This window comes from Notolabrus celidotus, chromosome 3, assembly GCF_009762535.1.
Source record: "Notolabrus celidotus isolate fNotCel1 chromosome 3, fNotCel1.pri, whole genome shotgun sequence".
In the NCBI taxonomy this organism is placed as follows: Eukaryota; Metazoa; Chordata; class Actinopteri; order Labriformes; family Labridae; genus Notolabrus; species Notolabrus celidotus.
This window is the reverse complement of record NC_048274.1, coordinates 16,991,061-17,003,197: the sequence shown is the minus strand read 5'-3', so window position 1 is coordinate 17,003,197 and position 12,137 is coordinate 16,991,061. Positions and strand designations below refer to the sequence as shown.

General features: G+C 39.0%; 2 protein-coding genes across 2 annotated transcripts; one reads left to right on the top strand and one right to left on the bottom strand.

Moving 5' to 3' along the window:
- Positions 1 to 1,778: 1,778 nt before the first annotated feature.
- Positions 1,779 to 3,872, bottom strand: LOC117810563 (homeodomain-interacting protein kinase 1-like). The gene is made up of 7 exons (XM_034680459.1): positions 3,596 to 3,872; positions 3,298 to 3,447; positions 3,057 to 3,180; positions 2,823 to 2,942; positions 2,619 to 2,702; positions 2,375 to 2,531; positions 1,779 to 2,274 (listed from the first exon to the last, which is right to left on the bottom strand). Exons 2-6 carry the CDS (start codon positions 3,318 to 3,320, stop codon positions 2,493 to 2,495), a joined length of 390 nt encoding a protein of 129 aa, XP_034536350.1. The 5' UTR covers positions 3,321 to 3,447; positions 3,596 to 3,872; the 3' UTR covers positions 1,779 to 2,274; positions 2,375 to 2,492.
- A 410-nt stretch (positions 3,873 to 4,282) lies between these two features.
- Positions 4,283 to 12,042, top strand: dpep2 (dipeptidase 2). Its single transcript, XM_034680458.1, has 11 exons — positions 4,283 to 4,429; positions 4,943 to 5,103; positions 5,228 to 5,354; positions 5,547 to 5,676; positions 6,415 to 6,565; positions 7,044 to 7,113; positions 8,461 to 8,637; positions 9,898 to 9,982; positions 10,062 to 10,137; positions 10,645 to 10,780; positions 11,440 to 12,042. Exons 2-11 carry the CDS (start codon positions 4,946 to 4,948, stop codon positions 11,647 to 11,649), a joined length of 1,320 nt encoding a protein of 439 aa, XP_034536349.1. The 5' UTR covers positions 4,283 to 4,429; positions 4,943 to 4,945; the 3' UTR covers positions 11,650 to 12,042.
- Positions 12,043 to 12,137: the final 95 nt, after the last annotated feature.

Sequence of the window (12,137 nt, the reverse complement as noted above, 5' to 3'; positions counted from 1 at the left end):
AGCAGATAACATAACACCAACAGACAATTTTCGCTTACAGCAATTTTCCCAGCAAGGGAGCGAGCCTGAAGTGTGAAGCCAAACAATGACTGCAGGATGAGACAGGATCTAACACGAGGTCTGGAAGGGAAAGACAAGTGCAAGCTAATATGTCTTTATTATTAATATTATTATTTGTTATTTAAAAAATACATTATTGTTAAAGAAAAATAACACAAAAAGGACACTGTGTTAGGGTAGTTTTATGGGGAAAACATAAAAGAAAGTACATATGCTTAAAACTGATAAAGGCATATCTTTCAGCAGTCAACAGATGCAGCTCATATTACAGATGGGGGTACAGCATGGTATAGAGTGTCAGGGCTATCTATCTATCTATCTATCTATCTATCTATCTATCTATCTATCTATCTATCTATCTATCTATCTATCTATCTATCTATCTATCGATCGATCTATCTATCTATCTATCCAACTGACTATCTATCTATCTATCTATCTATCTATCTATCTATCTATCTATCTATCTATCTATCTATCTATCTATCTATCTATCTATCTATCTATCATTTTGTTTCATAATTTATTTATTTTTGGGGATGTTTGGCTTTAACTTTAAGTTTATTCTGAAAAAAATACCTACATTAATTGTTGGTAAAATATTTAAAACATTCACCATTATTAGTTTATAATCCTGGAGTCAGCCACATGATAGAAAATTATGATTTGCTGCCATCTACTGCCTGAAGGCTTCAGTACAGTACCAATATACATGTGAATTGTGAATGTCTGCTGCCTTCTTTAAAGATAACAAGGGGCTTAAAGGGATACTTCAGTTTTTTTGAAGTGGGGTCGTGAGTTACATTTATCCATGCAAATGTTAGATGTTTGTCAAAATCCTGCTTTTATTGATTGAATGCCAAAATGATGTATCAGTGATTTTTAAGCTTTATATACATCAACTAGAAAATTATAGGATGCTTACAAGTGGGAGGTGGCCAGGGGAGCCGCCAGGGATTGGGAGGCCCCATGAAAAAATATCACATTGGGCCCCATCACCAAGGGCCACAAGAACCGTGTGAAACTGCTGTAACCACATCTCCAGGATCCAATCGACCCAGTCAAAGCTTTACGCAACTCTACCTTTTCAGCTGTCTTGCCTCTTGGAGTCAAATATTTACTGTATGACTGGCAAAAATGAAGGATTCCATGCACACAAGGTGACTGATTTGCCCCTTATTTTATTATATTTACATGGCTTAGCTATAGCTTTGTTTTTATAGGCTATTGTAACAGAACAGATAGAGAGAGAAAAAAAAGAGATTCCCAAAGACCCCCTTCAATAATGCTAATTGACATGCTACGTTGCTCACCTTCTTGTTCATCGGGTTGTGGAGAGTTGTGTGGAGTCAGTGCACCTGCTGACATATCTGCTGCTGAGTCTGGTAGGGAGGGCGGGAAAACCCATTTAGTATAATTAGCTAAAGCGTAGTTTGTCTCATTGTGGACATCAAACTAGCAAACAGGTTGATTTTAACCACTCAAAGACTATACCAACCTTTCCTGGGGGACATACTGTCACCTTTTCTTCTCTCTCTCCTTTCTTTCCCTCCTTTTCTGGGACCCAGACTTTGTCTTTTCAAACATTTCAGCTGCCTGTAGCGCACTCTGTGCACTGTGCATTGAGCACAAATATCACTTCATGTCTCTTCATCACGTGACACTTAACTTTAAACATCTGTTTTTAATTCATCAGTTAGTCAAAATCACACAAACAATTCATGTAATATTTTGTTTATTGACTTCAGCTTAACATGTTAAAGCTGTATTTCAACAATTTCCAATAGTAGCAGAAGCAGAGGCTGTCAGAGGTGTTGTGTTTAAGTTTTCTTTTTGATCCTAAACACAGTCCTTATGGCCCGGCTGAAGAACTTCCTGATTCTCCTCAGAGAGCTTATCTTCACCTCAGCAGTCTCTACTTTGACTGTTGACCCATCAGTGGCCGACCTCCGCTCCTCCTTATCCTCCTCACTGTGTACCTGTGCTGCACAGCAGCTCACAGCCGATTTTTCCTCAGCTGGGGCATCTGTACCACCTGTAGCACCATCAGAGGTGTCGTCACAGGAGCCAGGGGAGGCTGATCCTGCAGGATCTGCAGGAGGACAGGCGGGAGTTTCTCCAGCTTTCAGCTCTTCTGGTTCAGAGTCAAATATCAGCTCCTCATCAGAGTCGTTACTCTGGCTGAGATCCATTTTATCATATGAATCATCAACACTGAGAAAAAAATGAAAATCAGGCAATGATTAGTATTCAGAGTGTCAATGTTCATCAAGGCAAGCGTCTATGCAACCTGGCTGGCACAATAGTCACTTACTATATGCTGGTGTCCAGCTCCTCCTGTAGGTGCACCATTGAGATGAACGGGTGCTTCAGGGCCTTGTCGGGACTGATCCTCTGCTCGTGGTCAGTTTGAAGGAGACACTTTAAGAGGCTCAGGCAAGCTCTATGAACTCCTCTATGTCTGGAAAGATCTACATTGGAAACCAAATCAGAAGCTTAGTTTATGCAGAGTAAATGATTATTAACTCTTTCTTCACTCATTAAAATGTCTCACTTACTGTAACAATCTCATCCAGATGATTGAGAGCCCTCTCACATTCTTTTGGCTCAATCCCAGTGGTCAGCTTGTACTCCATCAGAGTCTACAGGAACAAAACATACAGTACATGTCAGATACTTTGTCCTTCAAGCTGATTCTGAAGAAAAATATCTTGTTCAGTTACAGCTGAAATAATGCAACAGCGTAGGGACAAGCAGAATACCTTAAGCCACCACTTTGGGTAGTCGTAATGCCGGTTCAGCTTGAAGAACTTATTAGTGAAGCTGCTAGCATCAAGGAGGTGGTCAGCTGGTTGACCAAGGACATCAACGATGTTCCTCATCTAAAACAGATCATACATAACCATGATACATCACGTCTGTGGTTGGGTTTCGACCTATCTGGGACAATATTTCACCATCTGTGCAATCAATTGACAATGTAATGAGTCACTTACCTGCTGGTACTCACAGAGTACCCCAAACAGGTGACAGGAGAGGTACAGGACTGTGAGGACACAACCCAGACTCCACATGTCAATGGCCTCTGTGAAGGGGAGGCCCAGGATGACTTCAGGTGCTCTGTTTGAAAGTACATCATCACATACATGTGTCAGAAAGCTTGAAATAACCTCTGCCTGATCATCCACAGCCGGAACAAACATCTGCACAAACATGAAGTTTGCAGAATGCCCCTACCTGTACCCGATACCCTGTGCCATCAGACCCGGCCTCAATGAGCTTGACTCTGAAGGGCTGGTTCTGATGGTTCACCAGCATGATGTTATCCAACTTCAGGTAAGCATGAATGACACCAATTCCTTTGAGTGCATCAAAAGCTGTCAGCAGCTGCAGGACAAAAGAGGACATGAAGAGGCTTACAGACACGACTGACAAGTATGCAGAGTTTTACAGGTGCAAAGTACATGTTCTCTTTATGAAGTACAAATCTGTTTCACTTTATTATTTTATTCATCTTTAGCCACAAATTCTTTACCTGATGTGCAATTGGTCTTATCTCATTGAGCGACAGAGGATTCTCATGTCTGTCCTTCAAAAAGATGGAACAGGTCTCTGTCCAGCTTCTCAAAAGCCAGACAGGTCAGACCTCTGTGCTCAAACGTCTCAAAGAAGTGAACGATATTTGTCTTGACTGGTTCAAGACAACTGCCTGCAGTCCCTCATAACTGTACAATGGCATGCTGCTCCATCTCACGTGACTTGAAGACTTCTAAATATAAGGCAAACCTGTTGAGACATGCTGATTATTTCTCCAGCAGATGGCGACATCACATCCACAGGTCTCACTGCTATACCTTCAAATGCTCCTCGTACATTTCTGACTTTAATGGAGGTAAAACGGAAAGATAACTGAGAAAGCCAAAATATGCGGGGGAAAAAAGCCCCCAAAGTGGGCCAGTTGAGATTAAATTAAAGACCTCGATCGCTTATATCATTGACACTCAAAGACAAATTTATTGGATGTGTCATTACTTGGTTTCTTTCGTATTCTAACAATTTCCAGGGCTTTTAATTGAAGAAGAAGCGGTTGGAGATGTTAAAGCAAACCTACATATCCGAAGCTTCAAGACACAGTACTCTAAAATGTACAGCATGAAGAGATATTAATCTGTTGGCAAAGCAGGGCGGATTGTAAACTTCATTGCTTTAATTTTTCCGACAGGCCATGAATGTTACAGCTGCCAGTGTGTATGCTTGTAGGTTGGTTGTACGTGTGTCTCGGGCGGAGAGCTGGAAAGTTCATAGATGACTGTTTCTGTGTAGTTGTTCGAAAAGGTGGTCAGCGAGTTGCCCTTTGACGACCTGACGGGTATGTTTACTGGTGTTTCAAAATTGTATATTTCCCTCTATTTTGCAGATCCTTTTATTGGAAATACATTAAGGCTTTGCAATGGGATATAGTTGAGAAAACTATGAAATTACTTTATTTGTTGATACAGCATTATGATTTAAAAAAAATGTCTATAGCCCAATAATTTGTTTGTTTATAAACATTAAAGTTATTTTAAACAAGAGTCATTAGGACTTCAAATATACATGGGAAACCAAAGCTGTAGATTTTAAATGATATCATGTTTTTTAAGTGTTTCATTACATCTGGTTTGTATTTCTTTAAAACTGGACAAATGTGTGTCTGTGCTGTAGCCTATACGTGCTTCTGTTAAAATATTTGTACCATCTTTTTTATTATTCAGCCTATGAGTTTTAGTGTGTAGTGACACATCTATCTTCATTTCACAAACATTAGTCAAGTGTGGACCATGTGTTGACAGCTGTGATTCCTGTTGAGGATAATACACCACACTATGTTTTCTCTCTTCAGAATATGTCTTCTTGCAAAACTGCAACAAGTGGTTCATGCAGCCTCTGGGTGAAAACCCTCAGTCATCTGGTGGTGCTTTCCTCTTTGTGTCCTTTGGTATCTGGATACTCTGTGAGAGAAAGAGTACATGACTTGATGTCCAGATATCCTCTTATTGACGGGTAAAGGATGTTTATCGTTTAGCCTATTCAGCAGTTATATTCATTAGCACCAACTAATGGAATCTAATTCGAACGCCTCTACATCCCCCCCTCTTTCCTCACACCCTCTCTTTCCATCTGTCAGTCATAATGACCTAGCTCTCCAGCTGAGGATTCATCACAATAATCGTTTGAGCCAAATTGACCTTCATAATGTCAGCAAAGTTGCCACAGACATTTTCCGTCTTCAAGCGGGCCATGTACAGGCACAGGTATTAAAATTTATCAAATATTTCACCTCTTACAGGTCAGGTTTGAAGTGTTGAATGCGCAAGATAAGCCTTATAGTTAAACACTTTGTTTCAACTGTGGAAGCCTAATTGTTGTTTCATAACCTGGCCTAGAATGACCTCAGTAACTTACATGTATCTCTCATTCTCTTGTGTCCCCCATCCCTTTGTTAGATGTTTGCAGTGTATGTGATGTGTGGGGCCCAGGAGAAAGATGCTGTCAGGCTGACTCTGGAACAAATAGATGTAGTTAGACGCATGTGTACTGAGTACCAGGACTTTGAGCTGGTCACATCTGCTCAAGGTAAAGTGCCTCAAAATATGATTGCTGGAAATGTATCCAAAGTTATGTTGCAATCAAAGACATGAACATTTTTTAATGTATATAAGTTGTGAATTTGTTAAAAAGAAGAACAAAAAAAAGTACATTCTTATTCTTGAATATGTATTTTAAGTAGACCATAATCAGTGAAAGAGCAAGATAATAATGATCTTTTCATGTTAAAGCTCCTGTGAGGAACTTTCTGTTTGTGTTGACTTTGGTGCTCCCCTGTGGACTAAGTGATCTTGCTTATTTTGTCCTGTACATGTGTAAATTATGTTATCTCCTCCTGCTTTCAACTAACAGTCAACTATTTCACTTGTTAAGAATATTTACTGCAGAAAAAGTTTTTTTCTTGACGTGCTGTCAATCACCTCATCTGACACCTACCCTCTCACAGCAATTTCAGGCTTTAAAATAGCAAAACAGAAATGATTAATACCTTTTCTAACAATCTTGTTTGCTTTTATAGGTCATAAAGAGGCTTCACTGTTCATTTCAGTCCATTTCATGACCACTCAAAAACTCCTCACAGGAGCTTTAACACAAATCATTTTGAAGTTTTTATTTTTGGATTGTCTATTTCCCAGGAGATTCTTCTTCTTTTTAGCGACAGGCTTACATGCTAGGTGTTTTCAGCCACTGACTTTGCTTGATGTATTTATTGAACAGGGTGTGTACTTTATTACACAATAATACATGTTTTTTCTGTGATTGCAGAACTGCAGAATGCTAAGATGAGACATAAGATAGCCTGTCTAATAAGCATTGAAGGTGGGCACTCCATTGACAGCAGCATACCAGCCCTAAGGATGTTTTATCAGCTTGGAGTCCGCTCCATGGCCCTTACACATACCTGCAACACACCCTGGTAATCAAGACAAAAAAAGAGTCAAGTTTGACTTAATATATATACAATATATTCATATTTTTATAAACACAATGTGAATATTGCAAGAAAATTTTAAAAATGTGTAGTAGTTTCTACTTTATCTGAATTTAATTGTGTAAAATTAAATGTTATAGATATGTGTGTGGTGTTCAGTGTCACATTGTTATGTGCCCTTTGGGAAAATGTCTCTACCCGGTGCTTTAGCTTCAAGACTTTAGAGATTACATCCGTCTGTACAAGGGTGTAGTGTTTCTGTTTTAATTTGCCTTTGCAAATAAGCCAATATAATGTTTACTCTCTTTGAAACTTTGCATTGCATGTAGCTAAATGTACCCCAGCTGCCCAACTCAGAATATGTAAAATGAAGAAGTGTTTGGACCTATTTTATCTTTTGTTGTTGTGAAGGATACAAAAGACTTATGGTTTTTGTTTCTGACACTATTTTATGTCAATGCAGGGCCGAATCCTCCTCCAAACTTTATAAAGTTTATCAAAGACACAACAACAGCCTGACACCCTTTGGAAAGGTAAGCCTCATCTTCTTTAATGCCAGCTGTGTTGTTAACCTAACTACATAAAGCAATATGTCAACTTATTTTGGCAGCCCTTTCATGTGAATGTATATGAATCCCATGCTTGCTGTATATTTATTTTATTGAAGAATTAAACCCAAAAGAACAACTGATACAGTTAGTAACTATGAATGATTGATGATACAAAATTAAAATCCATTTTGTTTACCATGACCCCCTCCAAAAATCCTGCATTAGTAAAGAGCATGCCTAATGTTCCATGTTAGGAGTCCACATAGTGCTCAACAGTATCTCCAGGAGAGGTCAGCAGTTTTTTTTCTGTTCTACACGTTGCCTTGACCTTACCCTCCAACCTCTTCCAGAGTCATTTGATGGTTTGCCAGAACTTTCTGAGGAAAGACCACAAGTTTCCATGTGAGTGCACATTAGATTCTTCCACAGGTGGCATTTAGAGACATCACTGGTAGGGCCCTCCAATAGATGCTTCTTGTTCTCCCCTCAATGCAGTTTTATCATTCCAATGGTCCATATGGCCACTTCCACTCACCATGTTTTCCAGCTCACCATCAGATTGAGAGCTCAATTGAGAGCTCTGTTCCTCACTTCACTGAGCACCCAAGACACACTACAGAACCGATTATATCACAACTATACTGATCATCATGCTTTGGCTGAAGGTGTTCTGTTATCAAGTAAACCAAACACAAAGGTGGTTGTTTTGGCTAATCCAGGGGTAGAAGAAAGGTCTAACAACACGCTTGACAATTTAAGTCAGTAGAATTAAAGAATCCCATACAGGATGCATGTCCTCAGTGTGCTAAGTGCTTGGACACAAAAAAGGCCATATACGAATGCAGTCATACGTTTCCCCTCAAGGACTTGTTGTCACATTGAGGGAACCATGTCAAGTCCTGACATGCAAATGCTCAGCAATGACCTTGTGAGGATCCTCCTGTCCCCACAGTGCCTCTCACCCAGACATTGTCCAAAAAAGAAGAGACTGCAGCCCTTCCTTGTAGTTTGGTTCCAAAAACCAGTGCACTGCATGGACAATTCTATGCTTACAAATCGTTCTATGGAAGTGAGGCACTGAACAGAAACACTTCTTGACCATAAATTGGATTGCAAACTCTGTTACATGGAATGTTTATTAAAACATAGTTGTTAACCTGTCTAAACATCTGGTTTAGAAATCATCAACTGTTCATAAACTATTCATTGGGGCCTGTCAAGCTGCAGCATGTAGGACTTCTTTAAATGCTGTTTGAATTCGTGTATCTGTGTGCATGTATGGGGATGTTGTGAACTGATGCTTAAAAAGGTTTTCATTTGGTTTCCAAGGCCGTGGTGGAGGAGATGAACAGACTGGGAATGATAGTGGACCTTTCCCACACTTCTTGGGACACAGCCATGGCCGTGCTGAGGCACTCCAAGGCTCCTGTTATTTTTAGTCATTCATCTTCCTACTCCATCTGTAACCACAGCCGCAACGTACCTGACTGGCTGCTGAGGGAGCTGGTGAGACCACCGTGACTAATTGCTTGTTTAGAACCTTATCAATGAAATCCCGGATGAATTACTATCATTATTTGTTGTACTTCTATATCTGTTAAAGAACATGCTATTTTTTTTTCATTATCCCCAGAGCACTATAAATTAATCTCAGCACACTGACAGTCAGTATGGTTGATTAATCCTTTGGGTATGGCTGCAGTGAACTGCATGCACACTATTTAAGTGCCAAAGTGGTTAGCTGTTCTTAACATCTTTTAGCCTGTTTTAGTTGACAGTAAGTTGAAGTTGTGGTACAAGTTTTCATACATGATGACAAAAGCATACCAATGAGAAAATGGGTGCCAAGTGGGTTTTTTTCTCTAGCATTATGTAAGAATAATTTGCCATTGCAAGACTTCTATGAGCCATATTGTCAAAGTTAACGTCCTAAAATTTCTTAAACAACTTTTGATGGACAAAGATTTTAGATTTTCAGCTGAAAGATTGAATTCGGGCTGTAACGAAAGAAAACTATTTCTCTTTGGATTTTGCACAAACTTTTTAGCACTTCAACTACTCAACTGTTCTAAAGTAGCTGCTTTCTTTTCATGAAATCAAATAATGTTAAACATTATAATACTCCACATAATGCTTTGATAAGCCCATGTATCTAAGGCTCTTACTTTGAAGGTTAACAAAGCAACCAAGACTATCAACATCATATTCCGTCTCTGAGCCTTACTCTGAATAGCTCTTTAAATTTCCAGTATCATTATGTCAGATATCAGTCTAAATGTTTATCTTATAATGAAATTAGAAACATCATTAAGAGTTTTAGATTTTTCTGAAACCTTTCAACTTTCTCTGGTCGGATCAGAACATCATGCAGCCATCCAAAAACAATCACAAAAAAAACAAGGAGAGTTTGATTTGGGTGTTCATGCTGAATTGGCATGCACAATGTATTGTCTTCTTGTAGCTGTAAGTAAATGCTGACTGTTAATGAACTGTAGTTTTATGAATATTTTTCTCCTACTTATCCTCAACTCAGCTCTGGCCCTATCTGGTTATAGATGTCTGTGTGTGCTGTCAAACAAGCCTGAGAGCTTTCTGCAGCTCAGGCCTTCAGGCTGTTTAGATAGGACAAACATTCACCTGATGTTTGGCTCATCTATGCATTGAAACAATGAGTATAAGTGAGGCTATCTTGAAAGCTACTCCTTACTTGTAATTATTTTCTAATTCACAGGACTTGTCAGTGACTTTGATGTGTTGTGTTTTCAGAAAAAGAAACAAGGATTGATCATGGTGAACCTCCACAGCAATTTCATTTCTTGCAAGGATAAAGCCAACATCTCTCGTGTGGCTGGTGAGGCATCCATATTGAGTGTTTATTCAAACTGCAGAAAATCTGTTGTATTTATTCCTCACATGTATTTGGTTTACAGATCATTTTGATCACATCAAGAACGTGATTGGAGCTGAATCAATAGGAGTTGGAGGGGACTTTGAAGGTGCTGTGAGGTGAGAGAAATCCTGTATGCATAGAAGCAGATTCATACACAGTGAATCTGTGTTGGTGTTTTTGTTTTTCAGAGACATATCTTACTTACACACCCATACTGTTTGGAACAAAATAAAAGCAAGCTCATGTCTATGTGCAGTTACACACTTTTCTTTAGTGCTCACCACACAACATATTCCCGGCTGTTGTTGAGCCTGATCAATGTTGTGCTTGTTAGTCTGTCATGCTATCAGCAATTTGGCTTTCTCAGCTGTCAACTGGGCGAAAATGGTAAAAATCAATAACTTTGTACTTCTGAAAGCCGCATAAAGAGGGCTGCTGCGGCAAATTCACAGTACAATGGTGGGCTTCTCTGTTTACTCTCTATCTAAGTGTATGTTTTTACTATTACTTATTCACAATAGCTAATAATACACTGAGTAGCTGTCATGATGAGTGGTGTCTTTAGCTAATCAAAATTGTGCATTATGACCTGGTTCTATTTTTGTTCTTGTTGTTGAAAACAGCTTTCCTCAGGGGTTAGAGGATGTGTCAAAGTATCCCGCCCTGATCCAGGAGCTCCTGCAAAGGAACTGGACTGAGCATGACCTGGCTAATGTCCTCCGTAGAAACTTCCTGCAAGTGTTTGAGGAGGTGGAGAGGGTGAGCGTGAAAATCTTTTTTTTTTTTTTATTCAGAACACATGATTCTTGTATACATAAAGTAAAAGTATGTTATTGAAGGCATATATTTACACTGTATGTCTTTGCAATGCATAGCTTTTGCATATTTGATTCCCATCACATTGTTAGAAACATCATAAATTGACAAAAAAAAAATGTTTTCAATCCTGCAACTCAAGCAGATGGACCCTTTTTTTTTAAGTTACATTTTTTTTTGGCATTGTTGCTTTTATGAGACAGGACAACTGAAGAGAGACAGGAAATGTGGGGAGTAGAGAGCTGGGGAAGAAATGCAACAAAAGGTCAGGGCCGGGAGTCGAACCAGCGACCTCTGTGATAAGGACAATAGCATTTGTACATGGGGCACACCCTAGACCACTAACCACTAACTACATGGGATGCACTTAGACTTAGACCACTAACCCACCAGCGCCTCTGGACTTTATGTTACTATTTCATCCCATGTAGTGAGTTCACTTTCAGTAACAGTTTGAAAATGTCATGGGATGTTACTATGAGACTTAATGTATTTATAAAATAAAAATGTCCCTTAAATTGTAAAATCTAAAAATACTCTGAGCAAAAATAAAGCAAATAAGCACTTTCCATCAACCTCCTCTCATCTCACTGTGTATCCAGGTCCGTGACAACTTGAGTTATAACCTGCCCAGTGAGATCCAGGTTCCCGCCGAAGAGGTTCAGAACTCCTGCAGGCTGGACCTCAGACCTCCTGACAGGAGAGGGCTGCCCTCTGACCAGGGTCCCTCCTCTAGAGCCCAACAGAGACCAAGAGGTCTGCCAGTCCTGGCTATAGTTGTACTGATTTCAAGCCTACTGATGATGGACTGAATATTCAGGAACACAGCACAGCTACTTTTTCTTTGGAGGGCTTGTTGAGATGGCAGAAGCTGTGTGTGGGTCAACCTGGCACCACAAAGGTCAGTATAGATAAATGGAGACTTGGACCACTTTTTCATACCTCCAATACAAACTTTCAGTTTGAAGCCTTACATGTGAGGTCACATACATTCACTCCTTTTAAATACAGTAAGCTATGAAAATAATACACAAATCACATTAGGGCTATGAAATCTTTGTTGTGTTGTGTTTATGAGATATTTCATTTGTTACTGGAATTTTTTTAAGCGTATACAAAAGTTTGATTTAAAATAGAAAAATGATACAGATGGATAAAACTGAAGATGTGGTATTTATAGTATTTTATAGTTTGAAATCTATAATTTAAAAAGAAAATATATATATATATATATATATATATATATATATATATATATATATTATTATTATTATTATTATTATTATTAACCCTCCTCTTA

Bases quoted from the DNA above. Each gene is read 5' to 3' on its own strand.
- LOC117810563 (XM_034680459.1), bottom strand. From the start codon at position 3,320: ATGGCACAGGGTATCGGGTACAG. The intron at 3,181-3,297 runs GTAGGGGCATTC...ACTTTCAAACAG, and splicing joins GCACAGGGTATCGGGTACAG to AGCACCTGAAGTCATCCTGG. The intron at 2,943-3,056 runs GTAAGTGACTCA...GATCTGTTTTAG, and splicing joins TACTCTGTGAGTACCAGCAG to ATGAGGAACATCGTTGATGT.
- dpep2 (XM_034680458.1), top strand. From the start codon at position 4,946: ATGTCTTCTTGCAAAACTGCAACAAGTGGTTCATGCAGCCTCTGGGTG. The intron at 7,114-8,460 runs GTAAGCCTCATC...TTGGTTTCCAAG, and splicing joins GCCTGACACCCTTTGGAAAG to GCCGTGGTGGAGGAGATGAA. The intron at 10,781-11,439 runs GTGAGCGTGAAA...CTGTGTATCCAG, and splicing joins TGTTTGAGGAGGTGGAGAGG to GTCCGTGACAACTTGAGTTA.